At 49.7% G+C, this 25,522-nt stretch overlaps 1 protein-coding gene across 4 annotated transcripts in view; it reads left to right on the forward strand.

The window, feature by feature from the left end:
- LOC126532996 (uncharacterized) overlaps positions 1-25,522 on the forward strand; it is a 671,944-nt gene that overhangs the window by 629,822 nt on the left and 16,600 nt on the right. For all 4 annotated transcript variants that reach the window (XM_055071672.2, XM_055071674.2, XM_050180179.3 and 1 more), the window contains 2 exons: positions 22,604-22,694; positions 23,157-23,212. In XM_055071672.2, coding sequence (XP_054927647.2) covers positions 22,604-22,694; positions 23,157-23,212 — 147 coding nt within the window. The remainder of the gene's footprint in view (positions 1-22,603; positions 22,695-23,156; positions 23,213-25,522) is intronic.

Consider the following 25,522-nt stretch of genomic DNA (forward strand, 5'->3'; position numbering starts at 1 on the left):
TCAAACTCGGCTCCAGTGACAGAGAGTCGAGGACGCACGTATGAGCTGGTCAGCTGGCAGGCTCTCCTCGACTGATTTTTCAACCCTCGAGCGTAGCTCGGATTCGGGTGTGGAAGTTATCCCCTTTTCTGCTTCCGCTGGTGCAGCTTGTGCATTTTCAGCCGAAAGCGACGCGATTTTACGAGCTTGGCCGCGGGTCAATGCCTGTACTATACCCTCTCCCAGTTTAAGCCCTTTTTCACGCAGTAACTGATTCGAACGATTCGAAAAAATGTAGGGGTACTGCAGTGACAAATTTGGAAACTGCAGCCTCGGTCTCTAGGTCCCCGAATGGTCCACTGATTTTGACTTTGGCCATGGGCAGACACACGCTGTGTTCTTCTACAACCTGTTTGATCCATGCTACTTCTCCAGTGAAGTCATCTACCGTCACGTACGACGGATGGACAATGTCCATCTTGGCGGCACTGTCTCTTAGCACTCGGCATGGTTTGCCATTAACTTGCAGGTCGTGAAGATATGGGCTTAAAGTTCCATAGTCTCGTCTTTTTCCTCTACGTAGGAAAAAACTACACTGGGCTTCCCGCAGTTTACAGCTATATGTCCCAGTTTGTGGCATTTATAACAGCGAATTGGTCTAAAAGATTCGATTTTTCTTTTCTGTTCCTTTTGTGCGGTTTCCCCGTTAAGTTTCTCCTCGCTCTTTTCTGCGGGCTTTTCCTCTACGTCTACAGGCTCCGATCGTCTAGTCTGCGAACCCCTTTTGAACGGAAATGGTTTCCGCGGTCCATTTCGATCGTCCCAGTTTCCGTCCTCGGCGTTCAGCTTTCTACGGGTTGCGTACTCTTCGGCTAATTCAGCCGCCCTTTCCACAGTGTTTACATTCCCTCTGTCTTGCACCCACAGTTTCACAGCTTGGGGGATGCTTTTGTAAAACTGCTCTAGACACATGCATTCTATGATCATGTCTCTGCTGTCGTACGCTTCCGTGCTTTTCAACCACTAGACTAGGTTGGCCTTTAAGCCGTATGCAAACTCCGGATACCCCTCGCTATCTTTCTTGCCTGTGCTTCTAAACCTTTGCCGAAAAGCTTCGGCTGAAAGGCGGTATTTCTTCAGGAGACTAGCCTTAACTTTTGCATAATCATATGCATCCTGTGCACTGAGTCTGGCGATTACTTCCGCCGCCTCACACGGCAACATAGACAGCAACCGCTGTGGCCATGTACTCGGGCCGAAGTTCATCTTTTCGCAAGTCCTTTCAAAATTGCTTAGGAACAAGCCTATGTCGGTCCCGACCTCAAATGGCTTTAATAGCCTGTCCATGCGGTACGATTCTGCCTCACTTGATCGTCCCAGAGCGCCTTCACTTCCCTGAGACAACTCCAAACGTTTGCTTTCAAGTTCAAGTTGCATTTTTCTTAACTCGCGATCTTTATAGCGTTCCTCTCTCTCTCGTTCTTTTCCCTCTCGTTCTTCTCTCTTTTTCAGAAGTTCAAACCCCATTTCAATTTCTTCCTCACTGGCCTGTTCGTAAATTAGCTGCAATAATTCCGATTTTAGCATTTCCTTGCGTACATCTAGGCCCAGTTCCTCACCAACAATCAACAACTCGTCTCTCAGCAGTGTCCTTAAATCCATGATTGCTGCTTTACTGCCTTGGTCCTGCTCGCTAAATCTAGCTAGGAAAACACAACCTAGTTAACAATCAACAATCTAGCTTCCCTACTGTTCTAAACAGAACAACCACAAAATGAAGCCTAGAGAGTCAGCAAGAACCAAGCACGCACCGCAGACACAGCACCACGTCGCAAAGTCCATCCCACCGCTGCCACCAGTTGTTATGATTGGGGGTTCAATCCCATCGCTCGTGATCCGTTGTCAAGATTGGAGTCGGGCATGAATTAGAAGGTAGCTGGCCCATGCCGTCGTCCAACTTATCCACGCTGGGGACGTTGATGAAGGGAAGGACTGCTTCTCATCGAGAACGAGGAATATGGGTTTATTTACAGTATTTATATCAGTCTAACATGACTGCTTGAGAAAGTACATCAGTCTAACATGACTGCTTGAGAGAGAGTGTCCTGAGCAGCCGCACAACAGCGGTTTTTAAACACTCGGTCCTTTCCCGATACCCAGGTGACGGAAACGGCCGTCCAAGCACCGTAGCCGAGTTGACCAGGCACCGTAGGGGAGAACGAGGCACCGTAGGGGCATTTATTCCCTGAACTGCAGCGCGCCCGCCGGCCGCATTGTCTGGCGTCTTTGTCGGCGCGTGGGAAGGGGTGTCAGTAGATGTTCCCGCGGCTCAGTAACAATAGTTGGTCCGCCGAGCCCGTTTAGTTACAATGGCGACTTCGTCAAACTCGGCTCCAGCGACGGAGAGTCGAGGACGCACGTATTGTGCGTCCTCTGTGTTCACACACAGTCTACTGTGTTCACGCGTCACGCGTCGACTGTGTTCACACACAGTCGACTTAGTCACGCCGTGGCTAGAGGTGTGCGGCGACGCTCCCGGAATGTTGCCTCCACAGTCGCAACTGGTTGGCAAAACTTGCACTGCAGCTGGCCGTTCTTAACAAGCTCGAAGATGGAGTCCTCCGCCGCTGTCTCTGGAAGCTGCCGGTTTGTCTCAGGTTCTCATAATTTCTGATGATAGTCGATGCGCTTGGTCTACCGCCACACTTCCATGACTTTATATATATATATATATATGGTTGTGGGTTCGGTTCCCACCTGTGGCAAGTTGTTTTTAATCCACTTTAATTTCCACTAATTTATCGTTTCTTTATTTCATTTTTTAAGCACAAGTAATTTCCCCTATGTTGTCTTTGGTGTCAGTGTTTGTTGGCTTCTTATGATATGACTATATATATATATATATATATATATATATATATATATATATATATATATATATATATATTTGCGGCCTCCCTCCTGTTGCCATTTGCAGCACCCAAGGCAAGGATCATTTTTTCCTTCTGCTCATTAGAGAAAGACATGGCGACTGGGACGAAACAACGCACCTTTAAACGTGTGCACTGGCGTTGTCAATTCACTTCTGTGGTGATAAGTTTTGTGGGGAAAAAATAAAAGAACATGCGTGCGCTTTATCTGCGCTAAAACAACAGCTATCACAGCTTGTTTCCAACTAACACCAAACGCGACGTGTTACTTCCGCCGAGGCGCGGTAGATAATGACTAGCGTGATCACGATGTTTTTCGTTATTTCCTTTTGGCTAACTCAGAAGGAGCCTGTTCGAGGGCACTGCTTTATGATGCAGGTGGGAACACAGTCACGTGGTATCCTATATATATCGCAGGGTTTATATATCGGTCGGCAAATATTACTACGCAATTAGTAAGTCGCTGAAAATATCGCAGTTAGATGTCTCTTGGTTGTGCCTACAATTGCGTCATTGACACTTTAATATTTGGGATTGTAAATCTTGAGTTAAATAATTATTTACAGTTACCTAATGAAACCTCAGTAACCAAAAAATTACTTCCAGCTGCTCCACTATACTGCAAACAATATGCACTAGGTTTTCTTTAAGTAACGCATTGCTTTTTGTTAATCTTGGTGCATGATAGTTAATTGGGACACCCTGTATATATTGTTGGAACCTCAGCGCTGACACCCGTTGTTGCAAATGGGTCGCAAGCCCCAAGGGTAGCGTTGGCCTGGCGGCCTGGGGCACAACTGGAAGCATCCGAAAGTCCCGGCAAAGCATGAGTCGACTGGTAACAGAACAACTTTATTCTAGCATCGCAAACAAAAAAGCGGGCGGTCAGGTCGACCGAAGAGGAGAGACGGGAGAGCACGTAACTCAACGGAAGAAATCGGAGCCTCTCTCTTGGCGTCCGGGGGCAGCTGCTCTTATACTCTCCGAGTTGAGGGCAAGAGGGAACGCCTCGATAGAGGCGCACGTGACTGGGCACGGACAGGCTGAGAGACATGTTGAGACGAGTGTAGCGACGCATCCGCCGAGCCGGCGCCGGTCAGACCTCCTCGCTTCACACTTGGGGAGCACCTCTCCCCAACTGCCGCGCTTTGACAAGCGTGGGCACCAATATGCACACACACACACACGCACACTTGAAGACACGTGGCATTGAAACATGCCTGGACGCGCTTGGCGGGGAGGCGTATCGGCGGCGCTGAACGGGCCAAAATGTCCGCCGCTTTGAACGAAGCCCCGGCGTCCGTTGCATCCGCGCCGGCTATACCGCGCGTCGTAGGCGAAACGTAACAATATTTATAACCTCTGCATGCAAGTGACGATGTTTCCACGCCTAATAAATGTTGTAAATTATTTGTGTTTTTTTTTTCATGAGTCGTTAGCATTGCTTGCTGGAAAGAGAAGCGATACTGAGACACAGATCATTCACGTGCATTTCCTACGCCGTTGGTAAAAGACTGCCGAAGGGGTCACTGAAGTCTAAAGGTTTCTTTCAGGGTCAAAAAAAGCACGCAAAGCATTTTGAAGCGAGGTGAACATACAGCAACATATTCATTATCTAGGCATAGGTTATCTATACCTTTAGAAAGAATTGTTAATTGGCTACCTCCTTCTCTTTAAAAAATATAATAAAGTATATTGTCTTGTCTGTGTATTTAAACATATTTTGTATGTGCATGGTGTTTACAGCGGAAATTTAAATCAATGTTAAAGTGAGAAAATACGGATGAGGCAGCCACCGCCGGTGCTTCTAATGCGCTTGTCCGCCTATTGTAAGGATTTGTAGCAATAAAGTAAAAGTATGATTTAATATCCGTGCACGTCCGCACCAACAATGATGCAGCAAGGTTTTAGCCACAATCAAATTTTAAGTGACAAGGACCAAGTAAGTCAAAAGAAACCTCAAATGATGTGGCAAAACTCATGACACGTTAGATGTGGGAGATGGGGAGGGGTACCCGATCTAGCACGGAGGAAGGAAACTCAGGAGAGGCCCTGACGTCACTCTTTGTGAAGCTAAAGTGAAGCCGGAAGTTCGCGTTGCTCATGAAGTTGCTCCGCCTATCGGGCCAGCTCTCCTCTCTTGTTTACATTTCTCGCGAAACCACGCCGCGCTGCGCGCAACCGGGCTGCTCGGACGCGCGCGCTCCGCAGCAATACTAAGCAATCGTTAGCACGTTAGCATGATTCCGCGAAAGAGGGCAACATTTCCCGCGGATATTCCTTCGTCCGTAGCCATTGCCGTGGCGCGGTACATTACGTACAGAGTTGCATGCGCGTTCATTTCACGAACTTTAGTTCCTCCTGTCCCACCTGGCCACAGCAACATCCGGTACAGCACGGTCCAGATAACACAGCGCAACAAAACACGGAGACCAACGCAAACTTGCCCGCACGGCGCCTTTGCCACGGTACGAAACCTACGGAGCAACACGTGTGAGCGCACAGAACCATAACAAAGCCGCCATTGTGGCCCGAAAGGCGCGGCCGCTACAGCAAAGAAACAAAAAAAAACAGCAAAAAACAGGAGAACCTACTACGTCATTTCCTCCACACTTTTCTCCTAGCGCGCGGAGGGGGTAGGGCCTCTCCTCAGTTTCCTTCCTCCATGCTATCTAGTAGCGTTGGGAGGGTAGGCGGAAAACTCCGGAGGAGGCTCGGGCCCCGGAGCGCCTATGATGGCGACACACCTCGAGGGTGTGCAACTCGGGAAGCAGACGGTCTGTTCATCAGACGTTGGCGCTCGGGGTTTGGGTGACGTCACCCGCGTATACCAATCAGAGCACGCTGTTGTCCTCGGCAAACCGCAAAAACTCTGCGAGCGCGCTCGTCGCGGCACCCCGCGGTGGCCCCAGTATCTACGCTACGCTGCAGGCCCACCTTCATGCAGCCATATATAGTGGTTGGCTATGTGCTCGGCAGGAATCACGGAGGAAGGAAACTAAGGAGAGGCCCTGACGTCACTCTTTGTGAAGCAAAAGTGAAGCCGGAATTTGTCGTTGCTCATGGCGATGCTCCGCCTTTTGGGCCACCCTCCTCGCTTGTTTACATCTTTCGCGAAACCACGCCGCGCTGCGCGTGGTGTCGCGCGCTCGCGCAACATCTGGCAGAGCACGGTGCAGGTGACACAGCGCAACAAGACACGGTGACTAACGCAAACCCGCCCACTCAGCGCCTTTGCCACGGCCCGAAACCTACCAGAGCAACACGTGTGAGCGCTCAAAACCATAACAACGCCGCCATTGTGGCCCAAAAGGCGTGGCCATACAACAGAAAAAATAAAAAAGCAGCAAAAAAATGAGAACCTACTACGTCATTTCCGCCACACTTTTCTCCTAGCGCGCGGAGGGGGTAGGGCCTCTCCTTAGTTTCCTTCCTCCGTGGCAGGAATGGAGTGCGCGCTCATGTGCTGCAGTCTGGTCGTGCTCTGTGTTGCGGGCCAGCTCTGTCCTGCAACAGCTTGACCAATGGATAGTAGCCACATTTAAATTGCGCATTTTTCGCAATAGCTCAATACTAAGCGAAGTCTGCCAAGGCGTCTAGCCAGGAGGGGCCTGGGGATATATTGTAAGTGTCCACCCAGCGGACATGACCATTTCGTCTGCTGCTGAAGTGCTGATTGGCTAGGTGCGCCGGTCTCCTTCTGATAGCCCCAGCCCAGCCAATTGGTACTTCAGCAGCACCTTGCACAATATCACCCCCCCCCACCCCCCGCAGGAGAGTGAGCGCGCGCTGGCAAGCGTACGTCTAGGAGTTTCGTGTGGTTCAAAGCTACCGTAGTTGAGATTGAGAGTTCAAGACTAATAGAAATTAGCGAGACCCAACAGCTACGACAGTGATAAGGTGTGTGGCCAAAGTTCCATTCCTACGCGGGCAGGCGCGACCGAGCGTCCGCAGACGATGGTCGGCGATAGTCGTACTTCCGGAAGTACGTAATTGCTATCGAAATTCGAAACGCATATTTTAGAGCGATAGCTCTACTACTCCAGGTACAAACCCAGAAAACGCCTGGTTCCGTAAATATTACCTTCAAGCTCAGCCAAGGTCAAACTGAGTAGCCTGCCACTACCGGCAGCTGCTGCGTACGCCGCGTGGGCGTGCATATCTTGAAACGCGATCTGCGATGTGGAAGAAATGCGCGATCGCGCAGGCCTGATATTCAACGCGATGTGTACAAAGTGCGCCCGGTGCTGATAGCTTCGTATGCGCGGTGCTTTCGACGTTTAGTTCGCGTTGAAGCGAGACGCAGCATGAAGGTCAATTCACTCGCTGCTGCTGCCGCGCCGAGCAGCGTCTGTGTGTTGTCTTGTGGTACCGTTGTAGATGCGGTAGTTGCTGACGGCGCCGAGCAGCATCTTTGTCCTTTCCCGAGGCAAGCAAAACCGTGCTATCACTCGACAAACTTGGTTTAACCGCATTCAGCCATGGCAGTTTTTTCGCTTACTTCAGCCTGTTTATTAAATTGAGCAGTGTCAATAAATATGCAGAGTAATACCGCTGTCAAGCGGGCAAGTGCACTTGCGGAGAGTGCACTCGGTTTTAAGTGCACTTCCCAAATCTAAACGTCGCAAGCGGAGCGTACTCGCAGAAGAGTGCACTGCGGTCGGAGTGCTTTCACGGAACGCACTTCGCTGGTCGAGTGCGCAGCCTCGCCGCCAGCGGTTTCAACGATGCAAAATGTAATGCATAGAAAAAGGACGCAGAAGTTCATTCTAGCTGTTAGCAGCTTTTCACAAAATAACCGGAACAGAACTCGCTGATATTCTGTTCTAGCGGGATCAAATGCCGCCTCGTCGCAGGCCACCACCTTGTTCTTTATTGGCTAATTATTCGTATTGGCCTGCTTTGACTTGTAACACTCTTATGATAAAAATATTGTCGTTTTTTTGTCGAGTACATATAGATAAAGATTTTTTTTTTAATTTATAATACAGCTAAAGCAATAGCTTTTAGAAGGTTGTTATTTTAATCTACATCTTCAAAAAACAGTATTTTAGTCTCTCGTCTTTTTTTCTTTTTTTTTAATAGTGCGAGTGCGCTCTGTTTTCCCGTTTAGCACCGCGTAGCCTAAAGTGTCACCCAAGGTCCCGAAGTGCACTCCCCGTAAGTGCACTTGCCCGCTTGACAGGGGTGTAACAACAGGAAGGAGCGCACTGATCCAAACACCTTTCTTGATTGATGTCAGCCATTGGCCAATTATGGGAATCTACTATGTGGCGAAATTTAGCAGCACGAAGAGTGAGGCTTCTGTTGGAGAGCGTTCGAGAAAAATGTGTCTTCGCGCTCCGCGTACGAGCTCCACACGCCGCGCACGACTGCAAAAAATTGCCCGTGGTGTGGTTCACTGGGTTTCTTCGATTTTCCACTTCTGGCTACCCGCGGGCTGCCAGAGCCAGCCAGAGCGTCTTCGTTTTTCTCGGGTTGCTCCGCCCGCCGCGCTACGCACTTCCGCCGGGCGTTCGTTTTGCTCGCGCTGGACGGTTCTGGCTACCCGCGGGCTGCCAGAACCTGCCAGGACGATTTTGGTCTGGCTGCTCTCTGGAAGTTCTCTGACTTGCAGACGAAGGCGATGGGCGCTCGCCGCCATCTTTGCGGGGACTTCACAGATCGCAACGCGGGCGTTGAGTACTTACATTTACCTCGCTCAGCCAACTGTCTGCGGGCATCTTCGGATTTCCTTACTTCTAGCGTTATCTTTTTAAGTGCTTACGCTCCGTTCCGCATTGCGAAGCGGTGTGATACGAGCAGTGGTGAACTGTTTGAAGCTTTCGTGTGTGTATGTGTGTGTGTCCCCTGAAGGCTTCTTCGCGGCGGTGGTCAGCGCGCTGTGCTCTCATGCGTGCATGTTATCTGCATCGTGTTCCACACAAGTTGTAGACGCTCATTCACACATTGCGGTACATTTTGGTTTCGTCTTTCTCTGGTGGCCTTCCTTTTCACATATCTCGCGTATCTCTCATTTCTCTGCAGTTAGCGAAGGCTTTGCAGCTAGCCCGTGTTCGCTCCGTCTCTCCATCGTATGCTTAGGTGGCAGCTCGAAACCGATATGTGTTCGACTGCAGGCCGTTGATCTAAGAATGCAATGACTGCACTCTGCACATTAGACACACGTACACTGGCTTATTGCTCTCATGATCGCGACCAATGTGTGAAACGTATTTCTGGTCACAGGCGGCGTGCATTTTCATGCGCCAGCCGCGTCCCCAGCTCCTTAGGGTCAAAATGAGAAGCACTATCAGCCACAACAAACTTTCTGAAATCGAAGCCCAAGCAGGTCGGCACGAAATTTTACGCGTATGAGACGTACCCGATAACCTGTTTTTTCATGTCTTGTGATGACACAACGCCAACTTATCGATGTCGCTGGTGGGCGACGTGATCGCTGCGAGCAGGGATCCTCGAGCTATCGCTTTCGAGTGTACAATCACTTACGCGCGATCTCGAGTCTTGTCATGCGCCACGTCGGTGGCCATCTGTTGCGCTGCGCAAGGTGAGGTTGGCCCAGTGCGCGTCCTCCGCCGAGTCGCGCGAAAGTGATCGTATCCCTGAATGCAACTATATATTTTCAAGCTGGCAACGCATAAATAGGCCGACTACGCCGAGTGCGCGCCGGCCTCGCCGGGCGCTGCAATTCTGGTGGCATGTTTACATTCGGCCAGCTGTCCCGGCGTTCGATTTTGCAAACTTCGGGCAGGTTCAGGTTATCTTGGGATCCCAGTCCACGTGGCTTCCTATCAGAACCGGAACTAGCTGGCTGCCAGAACTCGCAAAATCGAAGAGGCCCACTGTGTAGGAGTTGTAGGACTTAGGGAGGAACTTGGGAGGACAGGACTAGGCGAGCAGGATTTATTTGCAGATATTTACATTCAAGCAGGGGATACATTCGACAGTCTAGCGTGGCTCCCCAATGGAGCACGCAAGACGTAGCATACAGCATGCGAGCACGAAGCTCCAAACACACTGCTTGTCGAGCACGAGCACGCAGCTTACGAGCACGATCACAGAGCACCCTCTAGCAGCCGACGAACAGCTGCTTATAAACACTCCGTCATCCCTAGATCCCTAGGTGAGGGAAAAACGTTCGACCAAGCATCGTAGCCGAGCCGCCTTTGAGCGGGAGGGATTACACACACTCTTCCGCACTGGTTTCATTGCCCCCACCGAGGTGAGACGGGCTTCGCAGAACTCGGGGCTTACGTCTGGAAAGGCGCGTGGGGAGGTGCCGCCAAATACCTTCCCTCGGGAACTCCCTCGCTCACGGCAGACCAGGTTGGCGGTGGCGAGTTCAGTAACAAAGCCTGGTTCGTCGAACTCATCTCTGCAATCCCGCGACGAAGAGTCGCGGACGCGGCGTAGTGTCCTCCTCACAGAGTAGAAATCGTGACGCCAAGAGGCTGGAGAAGGACGGTCGGTTCCTAGAAACGCCAACCCTTCTGCTGCAGCTGGCTGAGAAACTTTGCATGTTGGCACCTCTGCAGGCCGTTCCTAACAACTGCAAGGTATGCTACCCGCGGACTGTGTTTTTTCGCCAAGCCCGAAGGGTGGTTCAGGACCCCTTTAAAGCAAAAGAAAGTAACAAGTCACCCGCCATGGTTGCTTAGTGGCTGTGGTGTTATCGTGTAGGGCTGCTAAGCACTAGGTCGCGGGATCGAATCCCGGCCGCATCTCGATGGGCGCGAAATGCGAAAACACGCATGTACTTAGATTTTGGTGCACGTTAAAGAACCCCAAGTTGTCCAAATTTCCGGAGTCCCCCACTACGGCGTGCCTCATAATCAGATCGTGGTTTTGGCACGTAAAACCACAAAATTTTAGTTTTTAAACTAACAAGTCGCAAATGTCAGGTCAGTACTCGTGTAATTGCACTAACGGCTTTCAGCGTCGGCCAAGTGCGTCCCATGTGTTTGAACTGCAAATACTACGAAGAAAGGGCGAGCGCTTTGTTGCTACTTCCTGGTATCAGAGTAGTTGTATGACCCTCAGCGGGCGGGCGGAAATAAACTGTGCCTAACCTTGACGCGCACCGCGCCAAACCAGCTCCGCCGTGGGGCTCCTTTCCCGCGCATGCCCGCCTGCCTGCGTCTCGCGTTGGGCCGCGCTTTTTATGTTGCGGTTTCGTTTGCTCCCCGTTCCTCGCGCGCTCTCGCCGACTGGCATCACTCCTCCCGTATACGCTCGCCCTGGGCTCTCCGCAGTTGTGTGCAGCACAACGCGATACTGGTGAGAGATCTCGCTACGACTGAGCGTATTACTCCGCCCGCAGCCTTTTCGTATAAGCCTCCGATACAATCGGCGCCGCGCAGCTGTTTTGAATGCTGCAAGACTCGTTTGTTACCTGCAGTAGGCTTCAATTATGCCGTCTCGGACTACCACTCGGACTAGCTCTGACAGAAGGGCACGTCACAGCCATGTGACACAGGCGTTGGGTGACTGAATTCGGTGGACCGAAGTTTCAGCCCATAACACCGTGACAGGAAGTCAATCTCCTGGCTGCCGCCGTCTGCTCGTAGCTATCGCACCAGTACTCAGCGAATTCATTAGTGTGGCCGCTTCAGAGATACTACAGTCTCGGAGACCACATTGCCGACGCAACCACAAAGCGCAGTAGTTTACGTCGCTCTCTCTCTCTCTCTCTTCGTGTCACCTAACCACTGTAATTTAACCGATTACGTGCGAAATTTAAGCGAAATTTTTACACGAACACAAACGAAATCGCGATCGCACCGCATCGCATTTCACACAAAAAGCGCACGCGAATGTCACACTCATAAGTTATGAAAGCAACTCGTGAGACTACAAGAAAGCCCAACTACGTTGTGTGTGTGGTCCCCGAAGCTCGAGAGACCCGTCTGCAAAAGGGCCCATCGCCGCGTCACTACATGCAACGCGGTTCTCGGACAGACGGCGCGTGCGTTTTATCGCAACATGTCGTACGCCTCAAAAAGCGAACGCTCGAACTTGGCAACAGAGTTTAGGGATCGTCATATGTGAACAGCAGCAACTGGCGAAGTTTCGATTCTATACCGCCCTAGCTACTGGCCAGAAACAGCCGCATGCAATATAATTATTAGGGTTCCGCGTTATCGGTGTTTATTTTTGACTAAATTCGGCGGATATTTCTCGGAGTTTATTCCTAGAAAGAAAAAAAGGGCGTTATCGGCGTTTATATGCCTGTACTTTTTTTTAATTTATAATCCGAAATTCGGAGGTTATTTTTCGTGTTTTTAATGGTGGCGCATTATGAACAAGGACACCAACCACACAAGAACGCATCCAGAATTCTGAAAGTGACCTTAATCAGATTAAATGTTTAGAGTGATGGCGGGTCAACACAAGCGCGATAGTACAGCGCGCATTACAGCTTGTTGTAGTACCTACGGCAATATTCAGCAACGTTCATGTCAGTGATGGTTGCACGATTCTTTCCGTAAATCACTCTTAGCATGAAAAAAAAAAAAAAAACCTTTCCTCATTGGCTCTAGAAAGTAGTCAACTTTTTCGGGCCGGTGGTGCTTTCCCGTCCGAAAAAAAAAATTTTTTTTTTCGCAGGCGCGGTGGAAGAATCTGCTTATTTCAGATAAAACCGAATCGTCAAAAAATTTACTGGTGGATGCTTTTCGGCTTAATCCAAAAACATGGAACCCTAAATATATGCTTCCTCGCACGAAAGTTTCATTCGCCTGAAACGCGAAATCTGCCTGTTTACTACACACAGCATTAAGCATGACAGATATCACGAAGCTCATCGAGGAAAGCAAGCATATGCCCCTGATTACTGTGTTTGCTCCTTAAAAAGTTCCCCGACGATTACGATACTCCCTAATTCCAACTCTGAGCGCAGCTCTATACGTGTTTTCATTTCGCGATATATTGGCTGGCGAGGACAATCTGTCTCGTGCAGAACATTGAAAACGGAGCGAACTGCGGCATGACTGTGTCGCTAATAGGGAGGTCGCAAGAGGTAGCGCGTGGCTGACGCGTGGGCGCGATTCACAGCAACCTCCGCTCATGCAGCTCTTTGTTTCCGCATGTCATCGGTGAACAGACGACGGCGCGCTACTCTGGCGCCATCTCGTAGCGGTCGTCGCCGCAGAGCCTGTTATGCGCGGCACTACGCTTTCCTTCTCACGCTTTCGCCATACTTTCTTCCTCCACTTTCCGCCTCATGGTTCCGCTCAACGTTACTAGAACCAACTTTGGTTCCGCTGCACCCTCCTCCTCGCGCTCCCTTCGCTATCGTCGTCTTTCATTCCCCACTGCGCTCTGCGTTCGCTTTTTCGTCCTTCGTTGTTTGTTCGCTCGGTTACGCCGAGGTACGAGGCCGACGCGAAACGCAAAAAGGTGCGCTCATGAAAAGATCGCATGATGGAACAGAAAGCACCGATGAACAGATGTGATGGCTGAGTGCTCAATGATAGCCGTCTGGAGCACGCAAGAAAGTACGCAGAAGCACACGACATCTTTCATAACGTGGCGGCAGACGGCGGGCGCATCTTATTCAGATGGGCGCGTCCAGTGGTCGTCTGCTAACTGCTTGCGCTGGTCCGAGCAGAAATCTGGTAGCTCCGAGTCCGAAGACTGCCGCCGACAGTCCGCGATTTCCGTTCCGTGAAAAACGAACGCGATACTGGCAGCTCTCGGACTGGGCTCGGCGGAGCTGCCGAAGCTGTCCGAGGAAATCGAATGCGGGACAGCAGTCCGGGACTGTCAGGGATGGACAATCGGAGAGGCCCACAGACGGCGGCGGTAGAGTGAACGAACACCTGGACAATTCTAGCATACGCTTCAAAGATGCGTGATTTATGTATTTATTTTTAATGCCAATCAATTCCTCGCCGGTTTAGCTTCTTCATCCGCACCTTCCTGTTCTCGTACAAAAGTCTGTTCCGCTGTGCGCAACTAAATCAACACTCAAACCGTTGTTCACGATAGCAGTGCGCGGAGGGACTGCATTCTGTCGTGTGGGTGCAAGTTTCCTCCCGTCCTGCCGAACCGCGTGCTGCGCGCAAATACTATGAACCGCCTAGCCTCTACTCAACTACCGAACGAGGCGGTGTGGGCGGTGCTCCCCCTCTGCTGACTTGTGAGCGGTTGTGAGAGAGAGAGAGAGAGAGAGAGAGCAAGGGCGGGAGGAAGCAGTTTGAGGTTCCTCCCGTCCTCTCGCGTGATCCTCCTTTCCCCATGTTCGAGAGGGTCTTGCGGGCCGAAGTGTTGGCGGCCGCGTCCTCCGCGGCGGCAGCCCAGAGGAAAGCGGTGCGCATTCTTCCTCCCGCGATGTTTAGCGGTCACGGCGTCTGCCCGCTTCGCCGTTGTCGCCGCCCTGCGACGCCCGAATCGCGAACGATCGCTCGCGTAGGCAGGTTGTCGCCGCGACGTTTCGCTGGTGCCGGTGCACGACTCTCGGACTCTTGCGAGAGGAACCGGGCCGCCAGTGTCAGACGCGCGCTTGGTCGAGTCGGCCCGCTTCGCCCTGTCCCGTTCTGCGTTTTGTTCGTCTGACGTACCCGCTTGGCCTTCGCCGCACGTCGGTGAGTGCCTCGCCGCTGTATTTATTGCCTGGTACACGCCTCTCGCGGCCACATCTGCCGTTTTAAAATCGTGTCTTTTAAACCGATTCACATGCTCGGCAGTATGGAGCTCTAGTTTTCCTCCTCTGGTAGCGAGACGTCGTTCCTCTAGTATGGAACTTCTTATGATGCCGCTGTACAATAGTAATAGGAGGTTTGGGATGCTGCGATGTTTCACTGGCCGAAGGCTTCATTTCTATCGAATTTCTTTCTTGTATATATTCTACAAAATTTCTTATATACTTCCAGTCTTCAAATCACATCAGCTATTTAAAATCTCTTTGCAATAAATTTGTGGAACGCTAGAATTCTTCACAGGTCCAGGGTTTCATTTATATGAAATTTCTTTCCAATACACTCGTCCCTCTGCCATAATAGAAAGTCACATACCAGGTGCCCAAATAACTGATATTTCGGGGTTTCTTTGCTACCGACTCGCATAACAGATGGAATTCGGCTGAAGTTGTTTTTCTTTGGCGGTGAAACGATGCCCTATTGAACGAAACCTTTACGACCTGTTGCACAATTAGAATTGTATCAGCAGCAGCAGCAGCCTATTTATGTCCACTGCAAGACGAAAGCCTCTCGCTACGATCTCCAATTACCCCTCTCCTGCCCCAACCAATTCCAACTTGCACCTGCAAATTTCCTGATTTCATCACCCCACCTATTTTCTGCCGTCCTCGACTGTGCTTCCCTTCTATTAATTGCCATCCATTCCGTAACTTTAATGATCCACCAGTTATCCGTCCTATGCATTACATGGCCTGCCGAGCTCCATTTCTTTCTCTTAATGTCAATTAGAACATCGGCTATCTGCATTTGCTCCCTGATCCACTCCGCTGTCTTCCTGTCTCTTAACGTTATGTCTAATATTTTTTGTTTCATCACTCTTTGCACAGTCCTTAACTTGTTCTCGAGCTTCTTTATCAACCTCCAAGTTTCTGCCCCATATGTTAGTACTGGTAGAATGCAGTGATTGTAACCTTTCTTTTCAGTGATAGTGGTAAGCTCCCAGTCAGGATCTGACAATGCCTGCCGTACGCATTCTAATCCATTTTTATTCTTCTGTAAATTTCCTTCTCTTGGTTAGGGTACCCGTATGAGTAATTAACCTAGGTAAATGTACTTCACAGACTCTAGAGGCTTATTGGCAATCCTGAACTCTTGTTCCCTTGCCAAGATATTGAACATTATCTTTGTCTTCTGCATATTAATCTTCAACTCTTCTGTTGCGCTCTCCCTGTTAAAGTCTTCAATCATTTGTTGTAATTCATCCCCAGTGTTGCTGAACAGGACAATGTCATCTTCATCTGTGTGTTCTATAGCTGCATGTTTGTTTGCAAGCACCAGCCTAAGTTGGTATGTTTTTACCCTTACTGTGTCTAGGCTGGCCTGTTTCTTCTTGACTAATTTTACTATTTCTCTCTTCATATTGAGGGAAATCGTAGACCTCACTAACCTATGATCACTGCAATTTGCCTCACTTAACACTTCTACATCCTGCACTATGCTGGAATCAGCAGATAGTATGAAATCTATTTTATTTCTTGTTTCTCCATTGGGGCTTTTCCAGGTCCACTAGAATCGATGCTGTAGTTGCCAATTGCTTGTTCACCAGCCTGCTTTTAAATGCCAAGCATTTCTTGGTGAACATTTGTCACTTTGACAGTGTGGGTCCGGTCGGTTTGGTACAGATATCTGACAAGCTAGCTAGCTGCCTATGTCTTGTTGCTCTCATAGTCATTTCATTAACGTGGTATGTACCACAGTTGGCATAGTACGACAAGAGTGTATGACTAACATAAATGATAGGTCATGACACACTACGTCTTGGTGCTCTCACGGTCGTTTTGTTAACTTGGTATTGTTAGAATCTGGGTCGCAAGCCCCAAGGGTAGCGTTGGCCTGGCGGCCTGGGGCATAACTGGAAGCATCCGAAGGTCCTGGCAAAGCATGAGTCGACTGGTAACAGAACAACTTGTTTATTCTAACATCGCAAAAGAGCGGCCGGTCAGGTCGACCGAAGTGGAGAGACGGGAGTGCACGTTACTCAACAGAAGAAATCGGAGCCTCTCTCTTGGCGTCCGGGGGCAGCTGCTCTTATACTTTCGCAGTTGAGGGCAAGAAGGAAGGCCTCGTGACGAGACCACGTGACGGCGGGTACGGACAGACTGAGAGACACGTTGAGACGAGTGTAGTGACGCATCGCCAAGCTGGCGCCTGTCAGACCTCCTCGCTTCACACTTGGGGAGCTCCTCTCCCCGGCTGCCGCGCTTTGACAAGCGTGGGCACACACACACACACGCACACACGAAGACACGTGGCACTGAAACACGCCTGGACGCGCTTGGCGGGGAGACTGCGGGAGCTCCGAACGGGCCAAAATGTCCGCCGCTTTGAACGAAGCTCCGGCGTCCGTTGCATCCGCGCCGGCTATACCGCGCGTTGTAGGCGAAACGTAACAGACCGCCCCGCCGGGGGAAGGAGATCCCGATGGTCAGGGGACTGCATCCGCTGTCCGGAGGGATGTCGCTCGATGATGCTCATAACCGAAGTCGGGCGTCCTTCGGCGTTTCTTGAGCGCAGCGCACAGAGAAGGCCTCGTTCTCTCGTTCAGGTTCACCCAGGACACTGCAAAGTGACTTCGGGAGAGTTGACATTTTTGTTCTCGTTCCCGGCAAGCGTTAGAACTATGCCGAAACTCAACCGCTCAGTCAGCAAGCACGGCACAACCCTCACTAAGCCCTGCCAGGCTCTTTCCCCTTTTATACTACTGCCTAGTTCCTTACAGTAGTTCAGCAGCACTCAGAACACGTCCACAAATTGGAAAATTGCACTAGAAAGCACATCATCACTTTGAAACACTACACAAAAGCAATATGTTAAAAATCCTGCCTCAGGAAGAAAAACATCAGTAACAAACAATTTTGAGGCTGATTCCCACGTTAGAGGCTTCGACTTAAGCCATCGGCGTTACCGTTGAGACTCCCCTTTTTGTAACGCACCTCAAATGAATATTGCTGCAAAGCGAGGCTCCAGCGCAGGAGGCGGCCATTTGTGGAAGAGATGGTCTGCAGCCATTGGAGAGGGCAGTGATCCGTCTCGAAGCATGCGAAGCGGAGATCGCAGCGAGCGACCGTACACTAGCTCTGCTGGCGAAAACCCCGTAGCCGCATGCGGCGCGGTACGTAATGCAAACATCACCCCAGGCAGACACAGCTCCCAATCAGTTTGATGTTCAAAACACAATGCTCTCAACACGCGCTTCATGACGGAGTGGAGCTTCTCAACGGAATTCGACTGGGGGTGGTGCACTGAGCTGTGTAACAGCTTTACCCCGCACCTTTCGAGAAAGGCTGTCGTCAAAGCGCTAGTAAACACTGTGCCCTGATCTGACTGGATTTCCGCAGGAAAACCAACTCGCGCAAATATGGACAGTAGTGCATTGACTATCTCAACTGAGCTTAGTTCTTTAAGCGGCACTGCTTCAGGGAACTTTGTCGCTGGGCAGATCACAGTCAAAATGTGTCTGTACCCCGTGGCTGTTACCGGCAGAGGTCCCACTGTATCAATAACGAGCCGTCTGAAAGGCTCCGTAATGATAGGTACCAACTTCAACGGCGCCCTCGATTTGTCCCCTGATTTGCCCACCCGCTGACAGGTGTCGCATGTCTTCACAAAGTGGTCTGCGTCCCGAAAACACCCTGGCCAATAGTACTCTTGCAAGAGACGGTCCTTAGTTTTCTTAACTCCTAGGTGTCCGGACCACGAACCCCCATGCGACAAGCGCAACAGATCCTGACGGTAGCACTGAGGCACGATCAGCTGATCGAACTCCACTCCTCTGCGGTCTAGATACTTTCGGTACAGGACCCCACTTCTTTCCACAAAGCGAGCATTTTTCTTGGCGACACCTTCCTTGACAATGCAGCGTATGTTTTCTAGGCTGCCATCCTTCTTTTGCTCGGCTATCAAAGCCGCCCGGCTGACTTTTAGCAACCTATTAAGTCCGTCTGACGTAGGCGCGATGAGCAAATCTGCAGATAGCTCTTCTAACTTTCCCGCATCGGGAATTTCCTCTCCAGTATCTGGTGCCTTTAACGCTAAAGGCTCAATTTTATTCAGTTCGGGCGTGCTCTGAATATCAGCTTGCTGCGCTTCTGACTCTTTCTCATTGTTCGACAACGTCGGCCCCGCAACTACTGCCTTTGCAGCGAGCTCCCGAACCTTCGATCTGGTTAAGGCCTGAACGTTAGCCTCACCAAACAAAAGCCCCTTCTCGCGCAGGAGGTGATCGGACCTGTTCGAAAATAGGTACGGGTACTGGGGGGGCAGCATAGATGACACTGCGGCCTCCGTCTCAAGCGCTCCGAAAGGTCCTTCAATAAGCACTTTTGCTACGGGCAGACACACGCTTTGAGCTTCCACGGCTTGCTTGATCCATGCGCACTCGCCCGTGAACATATCGGGTTCTACGTAGGAGGGGTGAACTACATCCATCGTAGCTGCGGAATCGCGAAGCACTCGGCACTCTTTCCCGTTCACGAGGAGGTCTCGCATGTAAGGCTCGAGAAGCTTCATGTTCTCGTCAGTGCTGCATAAGGACAAAAACACGACTTTTGTTTTTGTTTCTGGACACTGCGCCGAAAAGTGACCCGGCTTCTGGCGCGTATAACAAACGCGCGCTTGCCTCGTCTCGAACCGCTTTCTGCGTTCGGCTTCGGTTGCCGCCGTCTCCTTACGTTCGGTCGGACTGCTTTCACTCGCATCCGCACTACGTGTGTCCCCCTTTGCTCTCATGGGCGTGAACTTCGGCCTCTCAAACTTGGAGCCAAATTCACCCTTTTGACCGTCCTTAGCTCCGCGAGCCCGACGCGTCACAAACTCCTCGGCTAGCTCAGCGGCTCGAGCCACCGTACTAACGTCTGGCCTATCCAAGACCCAGTACCGCACGTTCTCAGGTAACCGACTATAAAACTGTTCTAGCCCGAAACACTGCAGAACTTTCTCGTGGTCACCAAACGCTTTCTCTTCTTTGAGCCACTCCTGCATGTTTGACATAAGCCTGTAGGCAAACTCTGTATATGACTCACTTTTGCCTTTCTCATTTTCCCGAAACTTCCGACGGAACGCCTCCGCGGGCAGCCTGTACTTTTTTAGCAGACTCGATTTCACTTGGTCGAAATCCTCTGCCTCCTCTCTCTTCAAGCGAGCGACTACGTCGGCCGCCTCGCCGGGTAACAAAATGAGCAAGCGCTGTGGCCACGTTTCCTGAGAGAACCCCTGCTTCTCGCACGTTCGCTCAAAGTTAACCAGGAACAAACCAATGTCCTCTCCAAGCTTAAACGGCCGCATCAGGTCAGTCATTTTGAACGATACTCGTTCTCCTGCACCGTGTGCCTGACTTCCATTACGAGCGCGTTCCATCTCAACCTCGAGACGCTTCATTTCCAAAGCGTGTTCGCGCTCTTCTTTTTCTTTCTGCTCTTTTCGTTCGCGCTCCTGTTTCTCTTTTCGCTCTTTAAGTTCGCGCTCCTGTCTTTTTGCCGTCTCCCTCTCCTCAATGGTCTCAAGGCATTCCGACAGCTCGTCATCCTCAGCTTCTAACTCAAGAATAGCCCTCAGCAGTTCTGGTTTTCTGAGTTTGTCTGAGACATCCAGACCCAACTCTCTTGCAAGCTCCAGCAATTTCGGTTTGCGCAACGACTTCAAATCCATGGCTGCTCTGAACGCTGCTTTCTCTACTGCCTACTATTGTCTTGCCGCAAACTAACCCGGCAGCAACGACAACCACAATTACCAGCTCTGTTTCTGACACTAACAAAAGCCTGGCAAAACTCAGAAGAAGAAAGTCCCGCACTCACCAAACCTCGCAGCCAAGAATTCAGCGCAGTCGTTCCGCTGCAGGCAACCAGTCATCACACAGGGCTCGTTGCACTGCTCCCGGATGGTCGTTGTGCTGCTCAGCATACAGTCAACCGCATATCTTCGCTGCTGGCCTCCGTTGTCGCGATCTCACCGCTGGCAACCAGCTGTTGTAATCGCACCGCTGGCACGAGTTGTTGGAACCTCGGCGCTGACGCCCGTTGTTGCAAATGGGTCACAAGCCCCAAGGGTAGCCTTGGCCTGGCGGCCTGGGGCATAACTGGAAGCATCCGAAGGTCCTGGCAAAGCATGAGTCGACTGGTAACAGAACAACTTGTTTATTCTAACATCGCAAAAGAGCGGCCGGTCAGGTCGACCGAAGTGGAGAGACGGGAGTGCACGTTACTCAACAGAAGAAATCGGAGCCTCTCTCTTGGCGTCCGGGGGCAGCTGCTCTTATACTTTCGCAGTTGAGGGCAAGAAGGAAGGCCTCGTGACGAGACCACGTGACGGCGGGTACGGACAGACTGAGAGACACGTTGAGACGAGTGTAGTGACGCATCGCCAAGCTGGCGCCTGTCAGACCTCCTCGCTTCACACTTGGGGAGCTCCTCTCCCCGGCTGCCGCGCTTTGACAAGCGTGGGCACACACACACACACGCACACACGAAGACACGTGGCACTGAAACACACCTGGACGCGCTTGGCGGGGAGACTGCGGGAGCTCCGAACGGGCCAAAATGTCCGCCGCTTTGAACGAAGCTCCGGCGTCCGTTGCATCCGCGCCGGCTATACCGCGCGTTGTAGGCGAAACGTAACAGTATGTACCACAGTTGGCATAGTGCGACAAGAGTGTATGATGAACATAAATGATAGGTCATGACATTCATGTCATGACATGCGTGTCGGTAGGTCATGAAACAGCGTTAACTTGGTAAGCTCTCCCCGCACACTGCTTCACACAACATCTATTCCCACCAGGTTGTGGGATCTGCCAGCTTTTTTTTATACATTCCATTGTCTCTGGCCGCGTCGAGAGACCCGAGAGAAGAAGAAAAGGGAACGAAAGTTTTACAAATGGTTCTAACATTGTGGTTCTTAACCGCACGTAAGCAGGTGACCATGAAGTCTGCTAGGTACACTAGATATTTTCAGCAAGCCTTGACAGAGAACGAGAAGGGAAGTAAAAAAAAGATGTATCCGGTATTGTATAGTGTTGTACTATTCATTGATGATCTGAGGATTTTAGTTCCCACCCTTCTCTGCCATGTGCATGAAAACGTGCCACGGTGTAATCTGAGAGGTGGTATTTGCGGAGCCATTGTGTGCTTTTTGTGAACTGCCTGGCGGCACTACAGCAGCTGCCAATGTTTAGTCGTAGCCCCAAGGCAAATTCGGGACATTCTCTTAAGTAATATAATAAAGGAATTTATAGAATAACAGCAATGTATCTTCTAGAATTTGCCAAACTTTTGTGTGCCCTCAACTTAACAAAGGAAAATAAATGCCTGTTTTTAGCTTAGTTTGACTTGGTACTTTTTAAAGTTGTTAATCTTGTACTCTTGGAACAGGTAGTGTTGTGGTGTGACACTAGTTAAAAAGAGTTTCGAAGCTAAGTTCTTACTGTCGTACAAAGTTGAAGTGCAGTGTGAAGCCTCGTGTAGTTGAAGGCTTCCACATTCCATGTTCTCTTTTTAACAGGTGGTGCAAAGCACTTTCTCTATCCGTCTTTCTTTTGGGGGGGGGGGGGGCGGGGGGGGCGCATTGATTTCTTAGTCATTGAAGTCCCTCTTGGCACTTGAGACTGATGTGGCGTATTTTCAGTATTGCTGGGAATATTTACGTCTAGACGGGGTCATTCAGTATGCACAACAGATAATCGGCGGTTTGTTATACGTAGTAACACAATTGGTCCCAAGCAAAGGCAGATGCAATATTTGATGGCAGATGATAAATAGAATGATGAGATATAAGCAAATTTCAGGCTTAAGAAGAGTTTGGTATCTGCTGAGCCATTGACTAATGATTAGCTGGACTATGAGTTAGGTTGACCCAGGAATGGGGATAATCGTAAATCTCTAAGAGACATTTGTCCAGAAGTAGGATTTAAAATATGCCGATGATGATACATGCTCTGCAAAAATGCAACAAGGTTGTTGTGAGAATTTCACTAAGCATCAGGTTCGTGTACAACCTTTCCAGAAGCGGCACCAAGCTGACTGAGTTGCAAAAGATGCAGAGCGAGTGGAAGATGCTGAAAGATTCACCTCCAAAGTGCCCAGATGCTGCAAAGGTGCGCACTTTTTATTTGTGCTGTAATGTGTGGAGGTGACATCTGTCTGTTTGGTAGGTAACCAAGCTTTGTAATTTTAGTCAGCAGTACTCCTGAGTTTAGTCACTGTTTACTTTTGAGTTGTAATAGTTAGTACTTGTATTTCTTTCTTGCATATATGCACAATGCCTTACTAGCCATCCTAGTTTTCGTTAATGACTGGAAACATTTAGCTTTAACTTATACTTGTGTATTGCAGAGGTACTCTGTTGGCAGTAAAAAGCATTTAAAAATTTTTATTCTGGGTGATTATGAGCATCCTTTTTGGCTTGTATGTTGGTCACTCAGATGAGTACTGCAATATGTTTTGCAAAGAGCGTAGAGAAGTCTGCTTAAATACCCACAGAGCCTACAGTGTTTTAGTAATATAATTAATTGTTTTATCACCCACTTATGGCAATAACTTCTTTCTTTATTCAACAGACTTTGTTGCAGGGCCAAGCAGGAGTCCCAAGTTCATTGGAGAAGCCTTCAACAAGGTGAGAGGTCACAGTAAGATGGCAAGCTTCTGAGCCCGTAATTTCAAACTGGAATTGTAGGCTTAGCTTCAATGCAAATATGTTCGTTGTGTATCGTTAACATATTTATAAGTTATACGATCTTGCTATTGTGCCTTTATGCCTCTGTTAGCTTATGATAATAAGGTATTCTTCTTTTATTAGCAAAGTTCTTTATTTTATGATTTCGTCTTGTGATTTTGTTTGGATGGGTGTGTGTGTGTGTGTCATTCGATAACATGCAATCTCTTGTTGGATGCATCATGCTGCTTCTTATGTCGTTACCTTGTATGCATTGTGAAACGGGTCTCCCAGGTCATACTACTTTAGTACCTCTTAATGTACTGCTGGAAATCTATGCTTGTTTTTCTTGGTGGGCTACTAATAAACTTCTTATCATGAAACAGAAAAATTGGCATCCACCCATACTGTAGCACGAAGCTACAAAGGAAACCCATACAGGTTTCTCAGAAAGAAAGCCTTGCAGTTGAAGAAAAATTCATCCTGGTCTGGGACTCACCCCCTTTCATGTACTTTCCTCCACCTTGTGGGCTTCCGCAGAACTGATTTGGGATGAAACTTATCAGTAGCTGATAACATGGAAGTGATTGTCATTGACATGCTGGCATCTGTGAGTAACATCTTTATGCATTTGCATAATAATGTAATTTGATGAAGTTTGATTGATATGAATTTGTGTGGAAACACAAGCGTAGCCAGATGCAAAATACTGAGACCGCATGAAACATCAATTTGGTGTAACCACTTGTGAAAAATGCTTGAAACAGTTACAGCAGGTGGGAAGGAACAGTTGCCTTGTACGTAAGTGTACAGTATGCAGCTCATTGTGCTTGTTCTCATTCTGGCGTATTTTCATGTCACTGCGAATGTGAGTATATTCAATTTAAAAAATTACATTGTGGGGTTTCACATTTCGGGACTGCTGAAAGGTACTGTAGTGGGGGGCTCCGGATTACTTATGACCACCTGGAGTTCCTAGTGCACACCCAATGCATGGTACATCAGCATTATTGCATTTCACCCCGATCTAAATGTGGCCGCTGTGGCCAGAATCTAACCGCCAACCTTATGCTCCGCAGCATAATGCCATAGCCACTGGGCTACCCATCAGGTGCCAATTTATTTAAGCGAACCATTTTAGGTTAGCATATGTTGGAAACAAGGCACCGTATTTTTCCGTGTATAACCCGCACCCACAATTACAACAGCTGGGGAAAAAAAAAAAAAAAAGAGATATCCACGTGTCTAACCAGCAGAAATAACCGCATACAACCGCTCAAAACTTTGCAAAAACAGTCCATTCACAGATTCATCACTCGTCCATGTCATATCTTTGGCCAGCAGCTCTGTCCCCTCCATTCTTCGGCGATGCTGATAAAAGCTGAATTCACATGACAGCGTGATCGCACACGAATCAGTCACGTGTTATCCGACGTGAATCGGACCACATCGCAGGTGCAGCTAGCATTAACGCAACAGAGGATGACAGCGTGGACGGAGCAGCCCTTGCATTGGTAACGGCAACGGAGCAAAAACGTGACCAAACCGAAAATCCCATTGGTGATTTTGCTCTCACAGTTTGACGTATTGCAAAGCTCTTCATGTGCACCGAGAGAGCACCGCAGGAGCGGGTGACGTACGAGTTCGCCGGCGCCGCATAGAATAAAGAAACTGTACCTTCTACAGCGGTACGAAAATAAGAAGCAGAAGTGCACGGAACTTGCGTGGGTGGACGACAGACGGCGCTGCTCAAACAGAACGCGGAAATGAATTTTTTTTTTTTTTTAGAGTAAAATCTAATATAGCTGCTTTCATTGGTAGCGCGCGCTGGTACGCGCCGTGCTCACCCTGCTGGCTATGCGGCACGCTTCACTGTTTAGGCTGCCGCGTAGCTGGTGTGTTCTAATTGCCAGGAGACCAAAGAGCCTCTACTGATACCCATACAAACAAGCCACAAGTGAGTGAACAGAATGTGCGACTTTATTGGCAGAAGACAAACAGTCCACATTCTTGCGCAAGAGCAGAAATAAAATTTGTATGTTGAGACATGCTGGAATCATTGACATGAGCTCGTAAAACGGCTCCCCGTTGTCGCACATGGCGGTCTGGCAACGAGTGACAACCAACAGCGCAAGCAGATTGGCTAGAGTGTTCCACCTGTTAGCGCGGACAGTCGCTGTTAAAAATGAGCAACTTGCATTGTGAAGCAATTGGGTGGCGCAGGCATCTGCTGCCGCAGCCAACACAGTGACGTGGACTACCCGGCATTTT

This window comes from Dermacentor andersoni, chromosome 7 (genome assembly GCF_023375885.2).
Source record: "Dermacentor andersoni chromosome 7, qqDerAnde1_hic_scaffold, whole genome shotgun sequence".
In the NCBI taxonomy this organism is placed as follows: Eukaryota; Metazoa; Arthropoda; class Arachnida; order Ixodida; family Ixodidae; genus Dermacentor; species Dermacentor andersoni.